Source organism: Caloenas nicobarica, chromosome 17 (assembly GCF_036013445.1).
Source record: "Caloenas nicobarica isolate bCalNic1 chromosome 17, bCalNic1.hap1, whole genome shotgun sequence".
In the NCBI taxonomy this organism is placed as follows: Eukaryota; Metazoa; Chordata; class Aves; order Columbiformes; family Columbidae; genus Caloenas; species Caloenas nicobarica.
This window is the reverse complement of record NC_088261.1, coordinates 3,651,341-3,675,999: the sequence shown is the minus strand read 5'-3', so window position 1 is coordinate 3,675,999 and position 24,659 is coordinate 3,651,341. Positions and strand designations below refer to the sequence as shown.

The 24,659-nt window shown below is 48.8% G+C and overlaps 4 protein-coding genes across 5 annotated transcripts in view; 3 read left to right on the top strand and 1 right to left on the bottom strand.

The window, feature by feature from the left end:
* ITGAE (integrin subunit alpha E) overlaps positions 1–2,636 on the top strand; it is a 28,908-nt gene extending 26,272 nt beyond the window's left edge. Inside the window, 5 exon segments of the mRNA XM_065646830.1 lie at positions 103–177; positions 262–363; positions 829–924; positions 1,498–1,608; positions 2,049–2,636. Of these exon segments, the coding sequence (XP_065502902.1) occupies positions 103–177; positions 262–363; positions 829–924; positions 1,498–1,608; positions 2,049–2,105 (441 nt within the window). The 3' untranslated portion in view covers positions 2,106–2,636.
* Positions 2,637–7,339: 4,703 nt separating this feature from the next.
* Positions 7,340–19,744, top strand: P2RX5 (purinergic receptor P2X 5). Of its 2 annotated transcripts, none has more exons than XM_065646968.1 (12): positions 7,340–7,647; positions 9,926–10,076; positions 10,847–10,918; positions 11,954–12,029; positions 12,382–12,478; positions 12,821–12,901; positions 13,670–13,808; positions 14,211–14,347; positions 14,550–14,643; positions 15,146–15,211; positions 15,540–15,622; positions 16,060–19,744. In XM_065646968.1, the coding sequence occupies exons 1-12, from the start codon at positions 7,511–7,513 to the stop codon at positions 16,133–16,135; spliced, it is 1,209 nt and encodes a 402-aa protein (XP_065503040.1). In that variant the 5' UTR covers positions 7,340–7,510; the 3' UTR covers positions 16,136–19,744. The 2 variants fall into 2 exon arrangements, with proteins under 2 accessions (XP_065503040.1, XP_065503039.1); XM_065646967.1 differs by having other exon boundaries at positions 10,847–10,966.
* Positions 19,633–20,641, bottom strand: EMC6 (ER membrane protein complex subunit 6). The gene is made up of 3 exons (XM_065646969.1): positions 20,552–20,641; positions 20,401–20,467; positions 19,633–20,203 (listed from the first exon to the last, which is right to left on the bottom strand). The coding sequence occupies exon 3, from the start codon at positions 20,159–20,161 to the stop codon at positions 19,829–19,831; it is 333 nt and encodes a 110-aa protein (XP_065503041.1). The 5' UTR covers positions 20,162–20,203; positions 20,401–20,467; positions 20,552–20,641; the 3' UTR covers positions 19,633–19,828.
* A 77-nt stretch (positions 20,642–20,718) lies between these two features.
* Positions 20,719–24,574, top strand: TAX1BP3 (Tax1 binding protein 3). The gene is made up of 4 exons (XM_065647195.1): positions 20,719–20,799; positions 22,287–22,406; positions 22,715–22,792; positions 23,021–24,574. Exons 1-4 carry the CDS (start codon positions 20,761–20,763, stop codon positions 23,156–23,158), a joined length of 375 nt encoding a protein of 124 aa, XP_065503267.1. The 5' UTR covers positions 20,719–20,760; the 3' UTR covers positions 23,159–24,574.
* Positions 24,575–24,659: the final 85 nt, after the last annotated feature.

Below are 24,659 nucleotides of genomic sequence, written 5' to 3'. Positions count from 1 at the left end.
TTCAATGTGCGGTTCAACGCGCGGTTCAGCGTGCGGTTCAACACGCGGTTCAGTGTGCGGTTCAGCGTGTGGTTCAACATGCGGTTCAATGTGTGGTTCCAGGCGGCGACGCAGTGCAGGGTGAGCGGCGAAGCGGAGCCGGATCTCCAGGAGCGTTCCGGCCGCACCGGAGCAGAGGTGAGCGGGGTGGCCACCGGCCGCTGCTGCGGGCACGGGCAGCCGTGGCGCCGGGCTGAGCCGCTCCGCTCCGTGCCGTTGCAGGAGGTTCGGGACGTGCGGTATGAGGGCGTGCGCTGCTCCATCCCGGCTGGCACAGACATCGTCACCGTGACAGCAGAACTGTCTTTAAACAACGTGCACCAGGTACACACAAAAAACCACGCTCTGTCACCTGTGCTCAGTCTGTCACCTGCCAGAGGCCCAAGGGTTTCTCCCACAGCACAGTGCAGATGGTGCTCTGCCACATGTGACACTATTTTCTGCCCCTGCAGACGAACAGGGATGGTTTATTCAAGGGATGTTTTATTCATGGCGGTGTCTCCCGGGAGGCACTCGGCACTTAGAAGAAATGCTGCTGCGCTCTTCTTCCTTCCTCCTGAAATTGCTCTTGTGAAATAACTCCTACGGTACCACAAGCTTTCATCACTCCAGACGAGTTCTCATGAGCAATAGTTCGTGTGAGGTTATATACACAGGACACAGCGTGGTGGCAGCACCGTACGGGGTGGTTCTCACAGTCTGAATAAGGATTTGCTGTTGCAATGCAAGTTTTTCTGAAAAGACTGAAAAGCAACTGACATTTTGTCCCTTTTATTCCTTTCTCCATAGTTCTTAAAAAGCAGAACTGTTCTGCTGGTCCCTGGAAAAATCACCTTCAACAGAGAACTATATCTGGCCCTGACAGAAGAGAATCATCACGCTGAGGTATCGGAGCATCACGCGGGCAGCTCGGTCCTTCTGGGCAGGAACGAGTGCGGGATCCAGATGTGTCTGCTGAGTCTAGAGACCCAGTCAAGTGCCCGGGGTTAAATTCTGCACCTTTTGATGCAAACATCTGTTCTGCCATTGAATTTAGTGAAATCAGGTTTTGACTATAGGATAAAAGCAGAGGGGTGATGTTTGCTAATGAATATCAGAAAAGTGTTCAGGTTTGAAGCCCGTGTATCTGACACTTGTGGCTGACACAGAGGCCTCCTGTCCTCTCTGGGATTTCAAATGAATGTTCCTTCTGTTTCCCTAGTGAAGTCATGCTCTTTAATCTGAAAGATTGTCACTGGCGACTGCTGTAATCACCATAAACTCCTAAAGAAGACTCGGTAGATTTAACTCCCTTGACTAGGCTCGCAATAAAAAAAAAGTAATTTGATATTGTATTGCAAAGTACCTGCATAGGTAGACAGATGGTGCATCTCACACAGCTTAAAGGTTGAATGATAACTCGGCTTTCTCAGTTAAAAGCTAAGCGAGAAAAAATAACCGGCCTTGATTCTGTTGCAGATCACTCTCGTCTTCCTGCAAGACGAAGCGTTTAATCTCTGGCCTGTTATCATAGGGAGCTGTGCTGGTGGACTTATCTTGCTGGTGTTCCTTACTCTGCTTCTCTGGAAAGTGGGTATCACTAATGCACACACAGCAAAACACGGATCTGTCGGTTAGATATTTTTTAAAGATTTCTCCAAGTATGAAAGAGATACTTTCAAATGTGCACTGCAGGACATCTGCCACTTACCGTTGTAAAACCTCAATCTTATGTTTTGGACTACTTTGAGCATTGCAGTATAACCTCTCAGGTCCTGTTTTAAAGTGCTTTGCAGAATGTTTGAATGTTACAAAGTGTTTACAAATGTTCTGAAGAGTTTTGAACAACTTAGACCTTCACGCTTACAGCTCTGTCAGAAATCATACCTCATTGCATCCTACATTCACTCGTTCATTTATTGCAACCCTGAGAAGGAAAAACTTGAAATTTTCATTTAAAATTGTTTTAAGAAAAAGCAAAAATTAATGTACACACAAAGACTTAACAATTTCTTTTATTTTTTCTTCAGTGTGGCTTTTTCAAAAGAAACTATAAAGCTATGATGGAGCAAGAAAATACTTCCTGAAAACTAAGCCGGCCGAAGCAGAAAGCTCTGTGTTCTTTCACCAGCTTTTTGGAAAGAGAAGAGTCAAAGTCTGGCTGAGATGCAAACCAGTTCATATTCTCTGGTAGAGCTACAGTGCTCCGGATCTTGGGACTCTCCCAAATTGCTCTTTTGACTGTAGGGGCCCAGGTCTTTTGGGCGATCTACCCACCTGCTTGTTTAATTTGAATTGACTGTTCATCATAAAGGGGCTGCCTGCTATTGATAAACTAGACTCCTCATGAGAAATTTTGCTTTAATGTAGGAAAAATTAATCTTGGAGCCCGTTAGATGTATGTGTTGGATTTCAGACTTAGTTGTTGTGATGCTGACTGATTTTTAAATTTATTTAATACTGAGTAGCTTCTGGATAGATTGAAGTAGAAATGGATTAGTGGAAGCTTCCCTGCTATTGCTAATGAAAATGGAGAGACAAGCATTTTGCATATATTTTTATATATATATTCGTGCATTTAAATACAGTAAAGTATGTCTCTGGTTGTTGGAATCAGAAGTGAGTGCAGTTACTTTTTTTGTACCTCCTAATCTTATTTCTGCTTTTTCCATTTTCAGTTCCTTTCAAATCCTGGTCACAAATAAAAACCTGTATCCTGGACCTCATTGCCAGTTCAGACCCCTCCTGATTCAGGAGATGTTTCCCCACGTTTGTGTGGCTGAGCTGCCGTGTTGCCGACCGCCCTGCCGGGTGTGTGACAGGTGACTCCCGGCTGATCACAGGTTATCAGTAATTGCAATTTACAGGCTTTGGGGAAAGAAGGTCCCTGGCTGGACCCTGTGTCTTTAGCCGGTACCTGGTGTTTCCTTTCCTAAGCAATGAAATTATCTCAGCCCCGTCAGATGTTTGCTGGTTTTGAAGAAGGGCAAGTATGGGCATTGGTACTATTCCTCTCTCGGTTTTCTCTGTCGCTAAGTGCGTGGTTGTTTTATTTCTCTTATGTCTGGCTACCCATAAACCTCACACATCCTTACGCGCAGCAGTAAATTTAACAACGATTTTTCGTTCAGAACTTCAGGAGGCAAAACAGTTTGCTGTCTCCTTTGGCTTAACCACTGTTGCCTGATGGAAAACTGAAGTTGTGGTGTTGCCGCCCATCCTGCCTCCCAGACCTTCTCCATTTCACACCAAGTTCTGCCTGTTCTGAAGCACCTGCAGATCTCTACAGTCAGATCATACTTGGTAAGTCTGGCCACAGAAAAGCTGGTGGTAGTTTTTTGATTACTCCCCTAAGGGAAGGAGCGTTAACTGTAGAAGCAAGTGCTACGAATAAGGAGTGGCAAGGAGAGTTTTCTCGAGGCTAAACAAGCTCGTGTCTTTCAGCTAATCTTGTTATTCTCCCTCTTTCTCTCCTTTTTTTTCGAGTTTCTTCTCTGAATTAAGTATCCCTCATTACTTGGATTACTTTTGTTGTCCCTTATGGCTGCCAAGGTCAGCTCTTGCAGTGGGTAATGCTATTTTCCTTTTTAGATGTTTTTTCTTCAGTGCATTATGGGGTTCTGTGACTTGTAATTTCCGATGAGTGCCATCCGACCATTTAATTCTTTGCAATTACTATAGCAGATGCCAAACACATTTGCAGTAATTGGATGGCACTTAGGGGATTAGTCAAGACTGCCAAGACTCACAGTCATCCAAACCACAGCTGGGCTCTTGTGCTGTTTCCATGGAAGCCTTGCTGCGTCTGCTTCTAAATTTATTTGCAATCTGCGTTTTGAATAAAATCTCCCATGCAAAACTCTTGTCAACACTTGTGGCCTTGCTGTGTGGCCCTGACTCTGGCGGTGGCATGGTTGTGCCATCTCCCTGAATGGCAGCGGATTTGCAAATGACTCATTTAGAGTCATTAACCCGCTGACCCCAGCCAGGCTCACACGGTAACGGGCTGTTTGGGCTCCAGGTGTCGTGGGCAGAGGAGCCGCTGCAGATCCTAGAGCGTCGTTCATGATCTTTATGCATCATGTAAAGGTGGCAGATCTGTTATTCTGCCTTTGTCTTGGTCTGTTGGGGAGACATGACTCTGGGTGCTGCTGGTAGCCCAGGAGAGCAAGAACAGATGTTTGTTCTCTGCCCCTCGACTGGTGCTCATCACGCGTCCCCTGTCTCCGCTCTGAGTCCTGGCTTGGCTCCGGCACTCCAGGTTTGGATATTAGCTTCAGTTAGGTGACCTTCGCCTCCTAGATTTTAGCTATTTTTGCAATGATCTGACCAAGGAGCAGGAGGTGTGAAGGTGGGTGATGATGGACAAGAGCTGATGTATCCAAGAGAGCTCTTTAATTGTATCCTGGAAGGGGAGGACAGGATGCATCTTGTGATGCTATTTTAATCAGGGGTGATACCAGCTGCTTATGTCTTTCTCATATGCCAGGAAGATTCGCAAGCTTTGAGTTACAATTCCCTGAGCGTGTTCAGACACTGACAGGTTTGTGTATTGAAGGATGGGAGTGCAGTGGTTTAGCAGGAGAGAGTGAAGTGGAAGTTTGCAGCTCAGGAAAGCTTATCAGGAAAAGGGCATAAGTAGTTCTTCATTATTAAGTGCTGGTTGCTGACGTAAGAGCATCGGATCAGAGCTGTGAAGTGCTTTGCTGGGCTTGAGAGCCTGGTGGGGCGGCTTTATTCGGAGGCTAATTGGATTGCAGCTCAAAAGAGAAATTTCCTGACATTTATTGTAACAGGGTGAATGAGCTGGAATGGAGCAGCGCTGCTGCAAGCAGGTTGCTCAGCTCTCTGCCAGTTTGGCTAAACTGGGTCCAGTCTGGTCCCAGCACAGCTGGGACTCATCAGCCTCTCGCAGGTGGTGACACGGAACTGGTTTAGAGCATCTCCAGCCTGCGGAGCGAGCTCAGCTGCCAGGCTGCCCTGCCCAGCTCAGGAATCACAAGCATTGGCAAAGAGGTAAAAAAGTGATATTCAGGAGCAGGGTTTCACCTTTTAGTCAGTGGTTAATGTGAATACACATTTTATTAAAACCGATCAGCTTTCAGGCCTTTGGTTTAACATCCCCCACTGATGCTTTTAGTAACTGACCTTGGAAGGTGAAGACATTGCAAAACAGCTCTGTGTGATGCTGCTGTTCCAGCTATCACTGCGCTCCATCTCCTAGCGATGTTTGATGTGCATTTTTATTTCATTTCTGTTATCTGACTCAGCACCAGCTCTCTCACAGAGCAGGGCACGATGGATTAGTTTGATTAGATGTGCGGTGTTTTCCTGTCCTCTCTTTGGTCCTCTTCCTGAAGCGCTTTCACTTCTTGGGTTGAGGGACAGGAGTGGGTAAACACCCCAGCTAACGATAACAAGACCTGCGTGTGGTTTGGGAGATTCAAGACTTGGGGGAGCAACCTGGAACACATTCAAAGGCTGAAAATGGCTCTCCTGGAAATGATGAGCTAAATATACTCTGAAACTTTAACACGCTTCGATTCCTCACTCCTACAAGCACAGTCAGATGCTCCTATGAGTAGCGACAAAGACACTTTCACAGATTCCCTTTCTAGGCAAAAAAAATGTTTTCCTAAGAACTCCTGAAAGGAAGATTTCCATTGTGGCTGGATGTTCAGGGGCACTAGTTAGGACAAATGTTGAAGCTGATTTTTGTCAGTTTTCAGTTTTTCATTGACAAGCAGCAACCTAGTCCTTATTCACACTGCAAAGTCACAGTGAGGATTAAAAGAGAAGCTGAATGGAGCATTTTTCACTGCAGGCTGCACACGTTTCTGTTCTTGCGTCCAAACCCATCATCTTCAGAAAGCAGCTTATGGTTGATGTTGCTGATTTCCATATGTTTCTGTGTGCATGAGCTGTGGTTTGAGAGCAACTTCCTCCTTCAACCTGTTCAGCCCTTCCCCTTATGTTTTTTTTAGATATCGACCTACAAGTATAATACAATGAGAAAAAAACACTAATAGAGAGCTGACCTCTCCTTTTTCCGCTGCCCATTTCCTTTCCAAAATAGTTTATCGCCTACTTACATCCCCTGCTCCTTGTCTCCTTTCTATTTTCAGTAGCTGGTCTGGCGCCTGTTTCTGAGGGACGATGCATCTGCACCGCTCAGGCATTTGCTGCAGGAGCGTTTCCAGGGTGTCTCAGCATCTTGTGAGTCGACCCTCGTGTGTTTGGGAGCCGATGTTCTCTGGTGATAGCTCAGCAAAGGGCGGAGTGGGGGTCACTGGGAGGATTAGTGCCTGGGGGTGATGCTTTGGAACCAAGAGGGGCAGGTCCAGCAGTCAGTGGTGAACGGCCGGGGCTGTCTGCCGTTGCCTGGAAAACGCACGGTCTCTTTTGGGTGCAATTAAAGATATTATTGGGCTGATCTCGAAATGTTTCTATGCTACAATGCCATAAAGGGACAGATGTGACCCCGCTGTGTTTCAAATGCCGCCGTGTCAGGGCAGGGGTCTAAAGTTTAGTTTCCACAGTCCCTTTGTGTGGCGTTTGTGGGCTCGTGACTGGGCTGAGCTCAGCTCTGAGGAGCTGAACACCAAAGAGCTACCGACAGGTGGAAGGAAACGTAGACGAGAAGCAGCCTGGGCAGGCAGGGGTGTGTATCTGGGACTACGTGTGGATAATGAGAAAAAACCATTACCATGAGCAGTGTCCACCCTCTTGGTTTAAGTAACGATCATTTCATGTCCTTACGCACACAAGTGCCTCTGTTAGACTGTTAGACTCTTGCACTACTCGCTAGTGAACAACTCTTATCTCAGCGGGGGTTAAACTATTCCTTCCCCTCTGGTATTTCATCAGACAGCATGTTCTGTATCTATATGTGCCCAGCCCAGCACTCACTGTGCGTTTTAGTGAGATGTGATGGTGATTGATCCCTTAACCACATGCAGAATTTATTTATTCGTTTCTCAAGCTGGGTTTTTGGTGGGAAGATGTAGTAGCTGGGCAGGTATTTTGGATGAGTGGTAAGGACCTAAGTTCTCATTGCTCGTGCAAACCCTCAAGAAATTAAAAATGTAACCAGGTGCTTTGCTGTCACGTAAAGGCTGAAGAAAGGCTTTAATACTGAACAGGGAGAGACTGTAGCTCTGTCGCCTTGGATGCTGTAACACAGCTTCATGCTGTAACATGTTTCACTATAAACGTTCTATGACTGTCAGGGAGAGAATAAAGCTTGGGAGCAAAACTGAGGCGAGGGCTTCCCCAGGGGATAAATGAGCTGGAAAGCAGCTAAGGAAGGATCTCGTGTTAGCGCGGCTGCTGGTTTCTGACCCGAAAGCTGCTGCCGGCGAGCAGCTGACGGGAGGGAGGAGATCAGCCTCTCTGAAGGGGCTGCTGTGTCGGGTTTCCATGCGGAGCACGTGTGGATAATGCGAGCGGCAAACGCCGCTGCCTGCTCCAGAGCACAGGGCGAGCCGGGAGCATGGGGCAGGTGGCTTGGAAGGGTTTATTTCTCTCGCTTTTTGATTATAAAACAGAGAAATACGTCATTGCGAAGAACAAGAAGGTGGGGATTCTCTACCGAGTGGTGCAGCTCTCCATCCTGGCTTACCTGGTGGGGTAAGAATCACCCTGCATTTCACATACCTCTGCGGGTGCCTTTGCTTGCTGTGTTGTGAAGATGGATGTGGGATACTCTGCATGCAGTGACAGCTTGCTGTGCCTTATCATTTTAATGCAGGTAGTTCTGCTTGTTTATACAGCTGCATTTTGTAATGTCTAATAGACTTTTATCTGATTTTTCACCTGCTAATGACTGCTCGATTCAGCTCTACCTTCCAGATTAACGTAGAGTTTAAAATAGATCAAACGGCACTATGGCTTTGTGCTGCATTATTTACGCCTTTATTTCTGTACTCGGTGGGAATGGTGCCAAACCTTAACACCTGACTCATTAGAAACAATAGCATTTATGGCCATGGTTGCTGAGCCGTGGGACAAACCTGGCTTGTCTGCACAGCTGCATGACATGCTCAAGTCTAAATGGGAGGGAACCGAGCACAAAGTGGCAGATTTCTTTGCTGGAGTGGGCTTCAGCAGCCGGGATTGCGGAGGCTGAGGCAGCGTAAATGTCGGCTGCCTCGCGTTTATTGCAGAGCAGGGTGAGTTGGCGTGGAGACAGAGCACCTCGCAGAAACGGCCCACTTCTGCAAGAAGCTGCTCGCACTGACATGTAACGAACACAACGATGCTCCTTGCAGGCTCAGACCTGGAATTATCCAGCCTATGTGATGCCTGCGCTGCTGCTTCCTGAGTTTCTGAGGCTTTGCAGAATGTGATTCAGAGGTCTCTGCCCTCACTGTCTGTGCTTCTGAGTCCCTTCACCTTTCTCGCACCTCGTGTTTTCACTGATTAAATATAGCAGAGTCATTTTTACGTGCTGAGTTTATTTATAGCAAGGTGCACAGCTCCAGAGCCTGCTGTAGTTAGCAGGGCAGAGCTGGAGTCTCAGCAGTCTGGCATGTATTAGCTGCTAAAGGAGGAATCCTGTAGATAATGTTGCCGAGGACACATCCCCTGCCCAGGAGGGATATAACATGACCAGTGACCATGAGTGTTCAGAGACTATCTGGGCCATACAGGCTATTTTTTTCCCTGGGTATCTGTTGCTTTCCACAAACCTTTGGCACCGTCACTGGTGGTGCCCGCAGTGACTCCTTGGTGGCCGGTGTCACAGAGGTGGTCAGCGTCACTCTGATGTCTGACGGCTTCATTCCGCACCTGGTCAGAGGCTGGCCCGGGGCTTGTGATCGTCAAACCCCTCTGGATCTTTTCTTGCATGTAGCTGCCGTTTCTTCCCCAATTCACTGCGAAAAATGTAAGATTCTGCTGTTTGAGCCCTCCTGGGAGAGAAAAACAGTGCTCTTGGGAAAACAAGAAAGTAGGAAACTTCTCAGGGGTGGGGAATGTTGTTATTCAGGCTTGTCCCAAGTAGCAGGTGAAGGGCAGCGCATGTCAGTGCTGCTCAGCCCTTGGTGGCCGCTTTCCCTTCCTGCGTGCAGCAGAGCGCTGCAAAGGGAGCTCTGCAGCCCACACAGCCTGCGTCCCTCCCCAAAACCTGCCCCAGTGCCCTTTTGCTTCTTCAAGGGGCTGGGTGATTTGTTGTCTTGGCATTTGGCAGTATTGTGGAGCAGCTGGAGGCGTTTCATTTAACCCAGAGAGGCTTTCACGCAGCTCTCGCTGCTCCCAGTGGGGAGAAGTCGGCCCAGCCGGTCCCTGCACTGCCTGGCGCAGCAGCCGCTTCCAGCTGTGCCAGCGAGGAGCCCGAGCGCAGAGGGCAGGGTGTGATCAGGTTGGTACCATCGCCCTGGCCTACAGAAGGTCCTGTGTCCAGCTGAGAATATTCCCTACAGATTTCTGTTGGTGATATTGAGTTCACCTGCAGGAGTTGCATCTCCCCAGCCATCACCAGTTGCTGGACTGGCAGCCTAATGGCAGCTGCTAAAATGGGAGTGAGTGTATATTTGTGAAACCAGCTACACTCTTCACTGCAGCTTGCAAAAGCTTATATTATTTTTCGTCCTGAGGAGCACAGAGCCCTGCCCTCCCCTCTGTCCATCAAGGTTGCTGAACGTAGCACAGGACAGGGAGGCAGGTTTGGTTTGTAACCCCATGAGCAGTTATTACACTTTTCCTGCATGTGGGGTCTTGGTCCTGACTTTTCCACCAGTGCTGTAGATATGCACAACTTGTGTCAAAAAGTTTATTCTAGATTTATAGTAGTAGTTCCAGAGGGTTTGGTGTCATTGGCTTGTTTTGAATTGCCCTTGAATGGTGTTTGGCCTTGGTGTAAATCTTCTCTCACCCCACTTGCTGCTGCCTGCTGTGTTCTCCGCAGGTGGGTGTTTGTGGTCAAGAAAGGCTATCAGGACACGGACACATCTCTGCAGAGCTCGGTCATCACCAAGCTGAAAGGTGTAGCCTTCACCAACACCTCGGAGCTGGGGGAGAGGCTGTGGGACGTCGCAGACTACGTCATCCCTCCACAGGTTGGCATCACCCGCTGCTGCTGGCTCTGCTCTTCAGCTAGAAAGAGATTGTCCAGTGTGGCTGCTGGCGGAAGGGCTGATGTAACATATCCAGGTCTTTCCCGTGAATAAGCAGGAGGTGGGCTACAAGAAAGCGATGCTGTGTCTTCTCTCAGGTCTTTCCAGCAAGGCAGCCTTGACTCTCTCGCAAAGGTCCGTGCTGTTTGGCAAGCGGAACCTTGCGGCAGGCGTCCTGGGGATGTCAGTGGGACTGCTCAGCTGAGCAAAGTGTCTGCTTGCCTGGGCTTGTCTCTGCTCCTGGGTGTGCACAGAATGGTTTGTGTTGGATGGGACCTTTAAGGATCATCTAGTCGGATGCCCCTGTCACAGGCAGAGAAACTGTGGAGCAATTTGAGCAATGAGGGTTGCTTGAAATGTGTCTGGCTAAACCTGCCTTGCTGCTTCCTTGACTTGGACGAAGTGAGATGCGTAGCTGATGCTTCAGGGGAAAAGGTGGCAGCAGATGTGGCCCGGCGCCAGGCTGGAAGTTGCCCAGCTGTGCTTGCCAGGGGCTGTCTGTGCTTGTCCTGCTCATGTCTGCCATGTGCATGGAGATGTGTGAAGGGAAAATCAGGATCCTGTGCTGACAAGGGGCAGAAAGCTGTAAATGGATGGAAACAGGAGAGAGGGAGATGTTACTGTTCTGCGGAGAACTGCATCCTCCTTGTAACAGGCGCTTTAAGAGTAAAACAGGTTTTCTAACTATTCCTGCTTTACTTTATTTATTCTAGGGTGAAAATGTCTTCTTTGTCATGACGAATCTGATTGTGACCCCAAACCAGAGGCAAGCCACATGTCCTGAGGTAGGAAGAACTGAGCCCCTTGGCCCCCAGACCCCTACAAAACCGGGGGTAAGAACTGACAGAGGACACCTGGGGAACAACGAACACAGAAGGATGAAAGGCGAACGGTTTTTGTCTATAGTATAATATCTCAATTGGGAAAAGTCGGACTGGTTACTGCAAACCTGGGAAGTTCAGCTGTCTTAATTTCCAGAGGCACTGGTTATGTAGAATCTTGCTGACGTTAGTCGAAGGTGTCGGACATCTGCCCAGCTGGAGATGAGACCAGAGCAGTGATTGCTCAGGGTCAGAAAAGGCCATGGGAAAACAACTTTGCGGTGACTCAGTCTAGTTAAGGGTAGAGGAGACTTTCCAAGAGCCCCATCCTGGGAAGGGCTGAACATTCAGGCTTTTGTTACCTTCAGGACATGGGAGGGTGTTTGGTAACTTCCAGAACATGCCTTACGGGCCAGAGGCGTGAGGTCTTTCCCTGTCATGCTGAAATGTCCTCTGTGCAGACACGGTTCAGAACGGGCTGGAGCCTCGGGGAGGAGGACACTGGCTGGCCAGGGAGGGTTGTCTCCATGTAGCAGTGATGAATTTTCCGTATCACGAGGAGAGGGGTAGCCCAGGCCCAGAGCACGGCTCGTTTGTTCAGGACGTGGCTGTCCTCTAGTGGCTGCATTAACCCAAGAAGGGTAATTTTGAGCTCAGAAAGCTTGTGGCTTAAATCAAAGGTAGGGTTGTCTCTTACGGTGAAGTACTGTGGCCTCCTGCTCGGTTTTGGTGAGTGGTAGGTGATGTCTGGGTTTTTCCACAGCCTGTCCCTGTCCAGACTGAGCAGAGCCCCAAAGCAGGACATCACAGCTGAACCACGGTCTTGTGGTGGTGTGACACTGCCAAGCTATTTGCACGACCTACAGCTACCGCTTCAGCAGCACATTTTCAGTGTTCACTGTCCTATAGAGGATTCACCCCACATCAGCAGCAATTTCTTACCCCTCTGAGTCTTGTGTCCTGTCACAGGTCTCACTTCTGTCCTCTTGCACTTTGCAGAGTGCCAGCATTCCCGATGCGCTGTGTCACAAGGACGGGGACTGCCCGGCCGGGGAAGCGGTGGTGGCCGGCAATGGTAAGTGAGAGTCCCTCCTCCTGTCCTGTTTCTGGTGGAGACGGGTTCCTTTAGAGGCATCAGCCAGGTTACAACCCCAGAGATCTCCGATGACAGAGAGTGGCAAGGACTTTCTTTGCTTTACGACCTTTTATTAAGGTTGCCTTGCCTACTACAGCTCTGTGGTGGCTGGGCCAGAGCACCCCGGGCTGGTCGGACAAACAACACGAGTGTTTGTTCCAGCTGAGACCCTTTCACGGCGGGGAGGAGGGCTGAGGGTGGCAGTGAAAAGCACCTGATTCTCATGTGCCCTGTAGACAAGGAGAGGAGGTGGCTGCTCTGCCTGACCTCTTCTGTGATGTCTGTGCTGCAGGGGTTAAGACTGGCCGTTGTTTGAAAGACAGGGACAGCATCAGAGGGACTTGTGAGATACTGGCCTGGTGCCCAGTGGAGAAAAGATCCAAGCCCAAGTACGTGGCTGTCCTGTGCTGTTTCCAGGCTTGAGTCGCTTGGCTTGTGTGTCATTGAGGGTGGTTTCTGGGGTCCCTCTGCTTGGGCACTTGCTTGACTGTTGGCTGTTGCAGTGCTGGGGGGAGCTCGGCGTGGCCCCCGGCAGCACTGACCCCCTGCACCCCCTGCACCCCGTGCTGGGCGCACCGGCTGTCCCAGGGCTGTCCCCTCAGCCCGCACGCTCCTCACCAACTCCTTGCTGGCGGTGTGGGGAAAAGCAGCTGTTTCTGAGATAGCAATTCCAGTTTAAACATGCAGAGAGGGTACGAATGTAAAACAGGTAACACACTCTTCTCTTCCAGGAAACCGCTTCTTGCCACGGCAGAAAACTTCACTGTTTACATCAAGAACTCAATCCGTTTCCCCAAGTTTAAGTTCTCCAAGTAAGTGCAGGTAGCTGGAGATCCCCCTGTCCTCTCCATCACAGAGCAAATAACCCCAGTTTGCTCCACTGTCCTTTTCCTGCCTGAGGGTTGGGGTGGGAGATGGACATTCCCTCTTCTAAAGTGCAGGGGGAGGCCTTTGGCTTCAGGCTGTGCGGGAACGAGGAGAAAATGAGGGCTCAGATCTTGGGGTCCGGCTGTCCTTCACCAGATGAGGTCTGCGATAGCTCCTACAGCACGGGATGCACCAGAGCTCCTAAGGCAGATGGATCTGGCCACCAGCCAGTGCATAGTCAGGTTCCTGAGCTGCTTCTGCTCCCAAATATTCCTCCTCTTCCATAAAAATGAAGGTGCCTGGACAAGGCTGAGAAAATGCAGATCTAAAAATATGTTTCCATTTGCTGCTGAAGGAGTGTGTTCTTGCTGTTCTCCCAGGCTCAGCTAGACATTTCTAGCATCTTTTTTGACTTGAGAAAACTAAATGGCCCTGGAGCACCCTGGCAACCTGCTCCACGCGAGTCCTTCCTTGTGCCCAGATTCAGCTGGCCCAGTCCCTGTCCAGCCTGGACATGTGTTTTGGATGGGCATCCTGCTTTCCCTGGGCCAGCAGCGGAGAGGCTCGCAGGGTGACAGGGCTGGTGACAAGGTGCCATTTCTGTTGTGCATGAAGGATGTTGGAGAAGTCTCGTCTCTGCAGTCTTGGTGGTGTAGGCTGTGTAGGCAAGCAAAGGAGGAGACAAGGTGGCTTTTCCCCTTCCCTATATGCAGGACAAATGTGCTGGCAACCGACAACGAGTCCTACCTGAAGAGCTGCCGCTACAGCACGGAGCATCCGTACTGTCCCATCTTCCTCCTTGGGAACATCGTCCAGTGGGCTGGGAGTGACTTCCAGGAAATGGCCTTGGAGGTAGGAGTGTCCCTTGGGCCCGTGTGGCTTCCCAGCCCGCCGTACCGAGAGCCCCTGGCTGGGGTTTGCCTCCTGCCCAGCTTCTGGGTGTGTGAACCTCGTCCCTGCTTTAAAGAGCCTCTTCTCCACTGCAGTATGTTACAGCCACTTAAATGAATGAAATCAGTGTCCTGCTATGAGAAATCTCAGATGGCGGCACAGGGAAAGTGAGGGTTGTGTGTAATGTGATTAATATCATAAGCATGAACTTAGCCCATCCAGAAGTGTGTGTGCTCGTGCCTGTGACCAGAAATGCGGCTGTTCTTGTCCCTGGGGAAAACTTCCCCAAGTATCTGACAAATTTGAAGACACATTGATTGAACTAAGCTTAAAAAACTCACACTGTCTCTCTCTTTCATTAAGGGTGGTGTGATAGGAATTCAGATTGAATGGAACTGTGATCTTGATAAAGCCCCTTCTGAATGTAATCCTCACTATTCTTTTAGCCGGCTGGATAACAAGTTTGCAGAAAAGTCCATCTCTTCTGGGTACAACTTCAGGTGAGTAAGGAGGAGAATACGGTTCAGTACTGTGGTCAGGCTGAGCTGGTTTGACTCACAGGTGCTGGAGCTTGGCAGTGAAGTACCAGCTAAAGCTGTGTTTGATGGAAGAAGAGATCTGTTGGAACAGATAAGGGAATTCAGATGGGTTCTTCTGTGTGGGGGACATGGTGGAGTTAAAATCAGCACTGTTGTATTCCAGGTTTGCCAAATATTACCGGGATGCTGAGGGGGTTGACTACCGGACGCTCATGAAAGCGTATGGAATCCGCTTCGATGTGATGGTGAACGGCAAGGTGAGGTCCCAGGCCAGAATTTTCTGAGCATGGAGAGGAAGAAGAGGGGAGAGCCCTCTCAGTACAGAGACAGCTCTGGGATGAGAACAGTCTCACTGGCTTGTTGTAGGAAAGGGCTCCTGCCATTCTTCCATGTGGAGCTAACCCTACACAAGGAAGGAGATGACCTGGAGTGCAGATGAGTCTGCATCTCTTCTATCCAAAAACAGGCTCATGTGAAGTCCAATGAAAGTAAATATGCTCCAGAGACTTGTTTTCCATGCAGAAAAAGATAAGCCTAATCCAGGGATGACGCAAGCTTAGAAACGCAGCCATGGACAGTTGGATCTTGAGACACACACAGACCTTTAGCCTGCAAGGTTGTTCAGTGCAAGTCTATGGTTGTGCCTGCTTGTTGCAAACAAAACACACCCACAGGAGCCTCCTCCGTGTAATACCAAACCCTTAAGTTGTTTCTTGGGTTGTTTTTTCACCAAGTGCTTCATGACCCTTTTTCTTTTAGGCAGGAAAATTTAACATCATCCCCACCATTATCAATATTGGCTCAGGGCTTGCTCTCATGGGAGCGGTAAGTGAATGTACTTTCTTAAAGTAACATATTGGGACCCAGATTGGTCATTTAGCTGTTTTGAGGATAAAACTGGGATGGTTGGTTTATATCTTCTCCAGTAGAGTTTTTGGTACTCTGCCTGCTCAGTCAGGTGGGTGCCTGCATCCTGCCCTAAAGGCATTTGTCAATGTGCCTTGTGGTCTAAATACCCCTAAGATTACACGGAATATGAAGGAAAATACAGCTCCTACAAGTTATTCTTCTTTAATTAATGCTCATTGCTAATGAGATCAGAACTTTTCCTCTTTCACTCCAAACATAAAACACGAGTTCTTTCTGTTTGCAGGGAGCTTTCTTTTGTGACTTGGTGCTGCTGTATCTGATTAAAAAGAGTAACTTCTATCGAGGCAAAAAGTACGAGGAAGTAAAGTAAGTGGGCTTGGCTTTTGTGTTTAAATGTAATGGCTTTATTGTTATGACTAATAGAAATAGGAGATACGGGAACACAGTAAACTTTAATGGCAAACAAAGGCCAATTCCAGGAAATTATATTCCTCCAAGTGAGTTTAGCCAAGTTCCTCCCTCCCTCTGTAATTCATTGTTGCAGTTTGCTGGCGAGTGAAGGAACCTGCTGTGTCACGGCTGGGCTGGAAACGGCCTCGCGCTGTCAGTCCATGATGACTGTGGGTGGAATTGGGCAGCTCCAAGAGCCTCATGAAATGGAGAACTGGGGCTGTATCTGTACAGAGGGTGACAGCCTTTGTGGCACGGTGTGACAGGCCTGGCTGGGAACCTCTTTCCCGCGTTGTCTCCTGAAGCAGAAATAGTCCGCGTGCCTCGTCTGTCACCTTTGCTTGTCTCCTCAGGTCCAGTTCCAGGAAATCGTTATCCAGCCCCACGCTGAACGGGAATCAGAGCCCTGAGCAGCTCGGTGGGCTCTAGGCACAGCGATGGCTCTGCCAGCTGGACTCGCATTCTGGGGAAACCACGCAGGTGTGAAATCACACCAGGACTGGGAGGTGGAGACACCCCAGATCAGATCTACTGTCTGTTATAGAGATTCCCAGAGGAAAAAAAAATCCTTTAAAGAACACCCTCCTTTCCCTGAGATGTTCTCTGGTATCCTGAGCTTGCAACAGTGTGTTGTCAATATGGATTTTTGGAAGGATTTTATAAAAGGAAAAAGAAGGCACCAAATGAATGGGTTTGTATCCATTGATAGATCTGTCCCTACATCAACAGCCAGCGTTATCCCGTGGCTGTGCTTCGCTTCCATGCACCAAAGAGCCGTGATGTGACCCAGCACCAGCACTCGAGGAGGGCTGAGATCCAACCCATCTCCTGCTCCCCTGCCTGCAGTTGCAGCTGCTGCCTCTCGCTTGTGTGACTCACAAGATGAAGCTGTAAAGCAGCAGGACGGCTCTTGTCGGGAAGTGCGATGAAGTTCAGCAGCTCTCGGAGCATGGGGGAAAGAGGATGATTATCCTGTAACACCTTGGGCCTGTGTCAGAGCAGGGGCAGTCGCTGTTAGGGCTAGAAACGGTGCTTCGCCAGGAAAAGCCTTCGCAGCAGCTGCAACGAGGCGCTGTGCTCATCTCAGGACCAGCAGAAGGTCCTGCCGCAGCTCCCGGCAGAGAATTGCCCAGCCCCTTCACCTGCTGCCGCTGGCTCCACTTTTAGTTGGCGCAGAGAACCGACATTTCGGAGCACAGAACAGGTGACAGGAGTATTTTGAAGTAAGGCAGGACACACATTTTTGTGGTTGACTTTGCGGGGGGAAAGGGGTTAATGCACTGAAAAGCAACGTGGTGCTGGAGTATCTGCACAGAGACGGTCTTGGGTTCTCTCTCCTTTGTTTAGTGGTTGGTTTAATTTGCTCGGGATTGTCCTTCTCTGCATCACTTACCAATTGCTTGCGGAGGGGAGAGGTCTGGATGGGGGACTTAATGCTTCTGCCTTTTTTCATAGTACCTTGAACTGTACTGCAGAGATTGAAAAGGGAGTTCTGTCAGCTAAACCAGATTTTGCCAGGTGCTTCCAACAGGAGGAGAATTTAGAAGACAGATCTGCTACTTTGGCACTCTGGTAACTTCCTGCTAGTGCTGCTTTGTTTCTCAGTAGAGAAATGTCTCATTGCAGCCCATTTGGTGAGTTTATGCTTGTGTGGGGATGTAACTGATCTCAGAAAAGTGCTTATACAATATCATTGTTTACTCTTTAAAGTTTGCATTGGCTTGAACTGACAAGAATTGACTCACCAGCTTCTGAAGAGCATAGGTGAATAAATATTCCTGCCCCATGTAAAGCACCATAGCTTGGTGCAAACTGACCAGTGTTCTGTAACTGCTGCCTGGTTGCCATCGATTGGGAGTCATTATTACAAAGATTAAGTATTTCTCTTGGAATATAAAGATTTAAAGGTCTCCTCACATGCTGCCAGGACAGCTGTACAGTGTTACCAAGAGCTGCTGTGACCGAGTGTTCCCGACAAATGGGAGCAGTGAGCTGCGCTTTGCTCTGCTTTAACTTCTTTAAGGTGGTTATTCTGAGGTACAGGGTGGTTCTAAATTAAAACTCACCTTTGTTAGCAGTGGCAAACTCAATGCAGTCACCGATAGCAAACCCCACCCAGTGTAGTCCACTCCCCCTGCTTTTGTTCAGATGAAAGTAGTTGAGTCAGTTAGCCAGAAATAGAATCAAACAGTGGACCTGAAATAATTTAGGCTAAGCTGTGTACCCTGATGCTATAATAGCATCCAAACCCTCCTCTCTTCATGCCAGAAGTCTCTCCTCCCAGCAAACATGAGTCAGTGTCTGTATAACTGACATGCCGATAAAACTGCACAGGCTTTTGGCTGTCAGAGTGTAATCCTATTTAAATAATTTCTAGGTGGTGAAACAGGGTGAACCCCACATGACATCAGGCCAAGGCACAACTCATGGAGACCAAGTAGCTCATTGTGACACGTGAAGCTGAGCGTGCTCTACTGAAACCAATGTTTCAACTTGACAAAAGCATCCCCTTCTTAGGTGACCAAAGCTATTTCCTGAATTTAAGTCTTCAGGACCCCCAAATTCTGTAGAATATTTCCCTTCTTTATATCATCTGTTTTGCACAATTCCTGTAAACGTTGTTGATGATGAAACATAACCAGATTCCCTCTCAGGAGCTTCTTTGATTTTGTTGTGGTGGTTTTTTTTTTTCTTCTTGTATTAATGTACAGCAATAAAATGTATCACTTTAGGGGAATGTTCCCTGAGACTCTTCTGTAAAGTGTGTCCTTTAGGTTGCACAACCCACCTTCTCTTTGTGATGGACACTAATGCTAAGCAAGCCAGTTAAGAGTAGAGAAAGTATTTGAATAGTGTGGGTGTATAAAACATACCTGTTAATGGGCAGCAAGTGCTGGTTGTTTTCTGAGGCCATGAATCTGTCAAAGCATAAACTACTGCGGAAATTCCAACCTTGATCATCTCTTTCCCCCAAAAGGAAACACCACTGAGGTAATGTTTATAGTATTAAATCTACCTTTTGTATAAACGTGTATTTCACCAGTTGATTTTTTTTTTTTCTGTAAAATATTTTAAACTATTTTATGGTGTAAAATTTTATGGTGTAAAATCTGTGTACAACATAAAAAGGGAATATTGGACAGTGTTCTGGTCAAGCAATGGCTAATTCAAAGAACAGCATTAACCAGATGGAGCAGTGTGTGTTCTAGAAGAAAATACAGGACAAAACCCAGTTGTTGTACGTACAAGAGTTTGATCGCGATGTTCAAATGAGTCTCCAAACACCTCATATTTGCACAAGCAGGTCTACAGCAAAGATATTACCTGTACAGTGGGTGATTGAATTTTCCTCTCTGTTTCTGTCAGAGACATATGGAATCACAACAATGCACCGTTCAATTACAGAAAATCCCAACCAGCTCACAAGTGCGTTCAGCACAGACGGAGCTGCAGATTGCGAGACGCTGCACTGACTTGTCTGTCATTGGACACAACACACTAAAAAGGAGCGAAGTGTTTGACTTGCGAGAGCATCACGTAGTGAGTTTTGTCCATGTCAGTGAAGAGTAACCATGACGATGTCATTTATTGGTAGCGTGTACATAGAGCAATTGTGGAAATAACGTTTGCACTAGCAACTCAACTACATTTCTGTATCAAAGCTTTACATACATTTAATTACATGCTACTGTCCAGTATTTCCTCATGTCAGTGGATTATTTTTTAAGAGTGCTGTGTTACACGCTGCTTTCATCAGTATCTGTGTGTAGGGACACGCAGCAAATCTAGAAGGGATTGCAATTAGTGTGTCTTATCCAAAACACAAAGGATACAAGGGACTACATTAAAACCCATGGTTGTGCCTGCAATTAGGGACAGAATTTATTCATTTACCACCTAACAAATATTCATGGGAGGCATCCAAGTGGAGTTTCACATTCAGTTTAATTAGAACAGTACTACTGATTCATTTGTACTTGGACATAATTTACTGACGGTATTAACAATACAAGCGATGAACAACAGTTTAAAAGGTCAGCTGGCCTAGTCGTGTAGGTGATTTTGGCAACAGTCCTCCTGCTTCATTAAAAAACACTGCAGCTAATGTGGCTTCTAGTCGGTTTAGTAGACGTGAACCATCCCGTACAGGAAAGTCCAGAACAGGACGTATGTGAAGAGCCCTCCTATAAGCCCCCCCGTGAAAAGCGGCCTTCGGGATTTAAAGTACTTATTCCATCGCCGTCCAGCTTTCAACACCAGGAGCACGGAGAGGAGGACGGACGCCAGGAAGTAGAAGATGAAGCCGTGCAGGCCGGTCAGGCCGAGGATCCCGGCCGTGGCACCCGACAGCGCCGACACCGACGTCCGGCAATAGTCCAGGATGGCGGCGTTTCCCCGAACCGCCGCCTCGCTGATGAACTGCGGCCCGTCGCGCTTGGCCACCACCGCGGCCATGGCTCCCAGCCGGGCTCGGGGACCTCCCTTCTCCCAACGAGACTGGGGGAAAGGACACACCGGCTGTGGGGACCCGGCCGAAGCGCTGCCTCCCGCTGCACCGACCCGCCGAGCCCGCCCGGCTCCGACCAGGCCGCCCTTAGAGGCGCCCGGAGCGCGGCAGGAGCTCAACGGCCTCCGGGGCCCGCGCGGAGGCCCCGCCCGCGGCACCGACCCTCCCGCCCTCCCCCGGCCCGTACCTCTCATCCACGGCAGCGCGTTGCTCCGCGGGACCCTCGACCGGGCCCGACCGTCACGCCTCGCACCCTGCCAAGGGACAGCACACACCGCCCGTCACCGCGGGCCGCCTGCGGGAGCCGGGGCCGCCGCGCCCCGCCGGGCCCAACCTACCGCCACAGCGGAGACTCTCGCCCGCCCGCCGGAAGCTCCTGTCAGGCATCTTGGCGCGGGGGCCGCCGGGAGAGCAGCTTGACTTCCGGCGCCCGAGCCGTCACCGCGGGCGAGGCGGCACCCGATTGGCTGGCGGCGGCCGTGACGGCGGCGGGCGGCGGGGCCGGGCGAGGCGCTTTTGTTCGGGCGGCGGCAGCGGTGGCGGGGCCATGTCGTACGTACCGGGGCAGCCGGTGACCGCCGTGGTGGTGAGACGGGGACACCGCGCCGGGGGCTGCCGAGCGGGACAGGGACGGGGACACCGCGCCGGGGGCTGCCGAGCGGGACAGGGGCAGGGATGGGGACGCCGCGCCGGGGGCTGCTGAGTGGGCCGGGGCGGCGGTGCCGGTGCCGCCCTGCGGGCTGTCAGCGGGCGGAGGGGCCGCGGGCGCGTCCCGGGGCAGCCCCGGCCCGCGGGTGCGCGGAAGGAGCGGATGAAGGGAGCGGGTCGCGGCGCCGCTACCCCAGTTGCCGCCCACGGCCGCTCCCAGCCCGCCCGGGCGGCGGCTCCGCGCCTGGGGAAGCTGCCGGTGCCCGCGGCGAGTTCGGCCCGTCCCGGGTAACGGGCGGGCCGGGCACTTGGGCCGCACACGAACGCCTCTGCCGGTGTGAGGGAACAGACCCCGTCGAGGGAATCGGTAACTGTCGCTCGGGCCCCGCCGGGAAGCCTGTTCTCCGTTGTGCGGAACGTCTGGCAGACGGTCCGACCCGCCCGCCGCCCGCGTGGGGATGCGGGAACCGCTTGTTCGGTGCCCTCTGCTGGGAGAGGCTGCGCAACCCTGGCAGGAGAAGCCTGCCCTTGCCTAGATGGGGTTTAACAAGTACAGCTTTTAAAGCATATTAATTGCCTTAATAACAAACGGTGCACGAAAGAGTCTCTTGTTTTTTCCACTAGTTAAAATGCAAAGCTTATTTGTGGTGTGGGTGGTGTGACTGTAGCCCAGCTGAAATATGCTGCACCGCTCCCAGCTGTGTAAGAGCAGAGAGCCCTGAGGATGCGGCTGCTGTCCTGTTGTGTCCTGGTGACAGCCGGTGTTGGGCTGGAAGGGACCTTTAGAGGTCATACAGTCCAACGCCGCTGCAATCAGCAGAGACATCTTCACCCAGATCAGGTTGAAGAACCTTTTGAGTGGTTGTTGTTTCAGTTAAGAAAAAGTGACTTTTTCTCTTGGCTCAAGAATAGCACAAGCTGGCATTTATACAGTATTTGGGCAATGTGTAAAGCTTGTGGGATGCCTGCGCACATCAGACAGCAAGGAACTTGTCTCTGGATTACAAGAGTCTGTTGATAACTTATCTTAAAGAACCATCCTAATAATAGGTTATTTCCCTTCATAGGGCCAGGCAGGAACACAAGGCACGTGGATAAAGAGCAAGAGCTAGGAATGACTGCTGGTTATCAAGACATGACTCATGTTTCAAGAGACCTGCTCTGGTTTTACTGTTTTCCCCTTGTATCTCCAGGCAGTGGTAAAGTGATGAGTAGTTCAGAGCCAGTTGTCAACACTGAGGTTGCATGTGACAGACAGCAAATGCCACATGATGTTTCAGAGCTTACGGAGCAGTGGTGCAGGCTGAGTAGGTTTATGGTATCTCTGAGAAGGACAATTTAACTGGGTCTTAAGTATCTGTGTCTTGAGGCACACTTGATTTCTTCCAGTGACCAACAATACTCACCTATTTTATCTTTTTTCAGCAAAGAATTGAAATACATAAGCTTCGTCAAGGTGACAATTTGATTCTGGGATTCAGCATTGGAGGTGGCATCGACCAAGATCCTACTCAGAATCCTTTCTCTGAAGACAAGACTGACAAGGTCAGATGTTCTTTGTTTTCTGTAGCACCTCTGTAAAAGCTCACCCAGCAGGCTCAGCTCATATCTGTATTCTGTCCTCTCACACAGTTCACTACTAAGGTTATTCTGCTGCCACGTTATCATTTGCAGACTACATTCATTTTAAGTTAGCTCTCTACTTTTTCTATCTTCCAACATTGCACAAACCTGTTTTTAACTAGAATCCCATAATATACTACAAAGTATTTTTGCATTGGCAGTCAAATGGCCTTTGAGTATTTAATGCTCCTGTATTTAGTAAGTGAACACTTAATTATTTTGTTTTCCAGGGTATTTATGTAACAAGGGTGACAGAAGGAGGCCCAGCAGAAGTTGCAGGACTTCAGATTGGAGATAAGATCATGCAGGTAAACACCAAGATGAGACAGGTACTAATGTAGTACTACGTGCACACTAGCGAGAAGCTTCTGCTGGGGGAAATATTGTCTGCTGGGTACTTTCTAGGACAGTTTGTGGGGCTTATAAACAAATGGAGCTGTGGCAAAGAATATTTACTACATGGTTCTGATAGAACAGTTATAGCACACCTGTGAGCCCAGGCACCTGCCTCACTTGGTTGTTTTGTTTTTTCCTAGGTGAATGGCTGGGATATGACAATGGTGACCCACGACCAAGCTAGGAAGAGGCTGACAAAAAGGAACGAAGAAGTGGTACGGCTGCTGGTGACCAGGCAATCTCTGCAGAAGGCTGTGCAACAATCCATGATGTCCTAATCAATCATCCAGTTGGGGAAGGGTTGGGGAGGGAGATACATAGATTGATATCATGCAGGGAAGCAAACACTAGAACTGAACAGGTTGTCTAGAAAGAGTGCACATTCCTAACTGTGGTAAACACTTTTTTTTTTTTCCTTTCTCTGGTTTAACTGGCAGTAGTAAAACTAGTATCCCCCAGCAAGAGTGTTTCTCTGAAGTCTTCCCTGCAGGTACATGGTAAGACTTTTTTGTAGTTGTGGCTTTCAGGAGGAGAGGACAAATCCTAGTTATCTGGAGAAGCCTTAGCTTTGACAGGATTCTTTTGTAGCACAAAAGCTTCCTATTTTAAGAAGAAATATGGTTTCTACTTGCTTTTAGAAGAGAGCGGTCCTGTCCTGCTGTGCTATCAGAGTGGCAGCATTAAGAGTCGCATAGTGCTGTGGGGAGGAGCACTGTACTAATCCCACACGGTGTGCTGGCTAGACACAGTGTGCTGAAGGGTTTGAGGCATCACGGTTTGCTGCAAAGATTCCCTGTACAAAGCAGCCTCTTCAGACAAGAAACAACTGAGTAACACAGAAGTGTTAGATGAATGCCTGTGAAGTACACTAAGAGTTCATAAACACTACCGTTCAACTTCACTGTCAGGTAAAATCTTAATTCTCCTTGTTCCCAATGAATTTTTAACATCAAATGAATCAAGTTTAAATGAAAGTAATATGGAGCAGGTAAAGAGAATACTGTTGCTGAACTTACCAAAATTGCTGCTCATAGCTGTAGTCTTCAGTTCTTCATTCCACTTCCATTGGATTGGAAATGGAAGGGGTGGATTTTGGTCTGTCTTCTAGAAGACTTTTCTTAAATCACTGCTTTATTGGACAGAAGAGATGAATATGCCAGTAATTTCCAAAAGTGCCTCTTGACCAAATTTAAACTTCTGGTAATATACTAAGTTTAAATCAACGTGCCACAGGATTCAGGATTCTTGCTGCAACACTAGGTTAATTACCTAGCATCCTCGTGGTTTGTTAACCAGCTAGCTTTATAATTATCCAAAAACTGGAGTTTTTAATCCCCTTCAGTTGATTTATACATATCTGTACTTTCCTTACACAGTCTTCAGGTAAGCTGTTGTAAATAGAACATGAGGAGGTGGCAGACTAACTTATTCAGTACCTTACTGCTGTGTCATGTACCTATATTGTGATTAATGCATCTCAGACTGTTCTGTACACACCAGCAGATGCTTGTTTACCATTTCTATATCTATGGAATTACTCCAATACTGCTTTTGCATTTTGTAACTTAAGAATTCAGTGGTAAATTTTAAGGCTTTCAAGTTGAAGTTATTTTTGTTACTATGAAGGTACACTGCTATTTGTACTGCTATTCCACTTGATTTTACACACAATAAAACAAAGTTGGATTTCCTGAGCTGTTTTCTCCTTACATTAAGAATGCCATATCACTTGAATGCAATACAATGCAGTCTGAGGTTAGTAAGCTCTGAATTCACTGG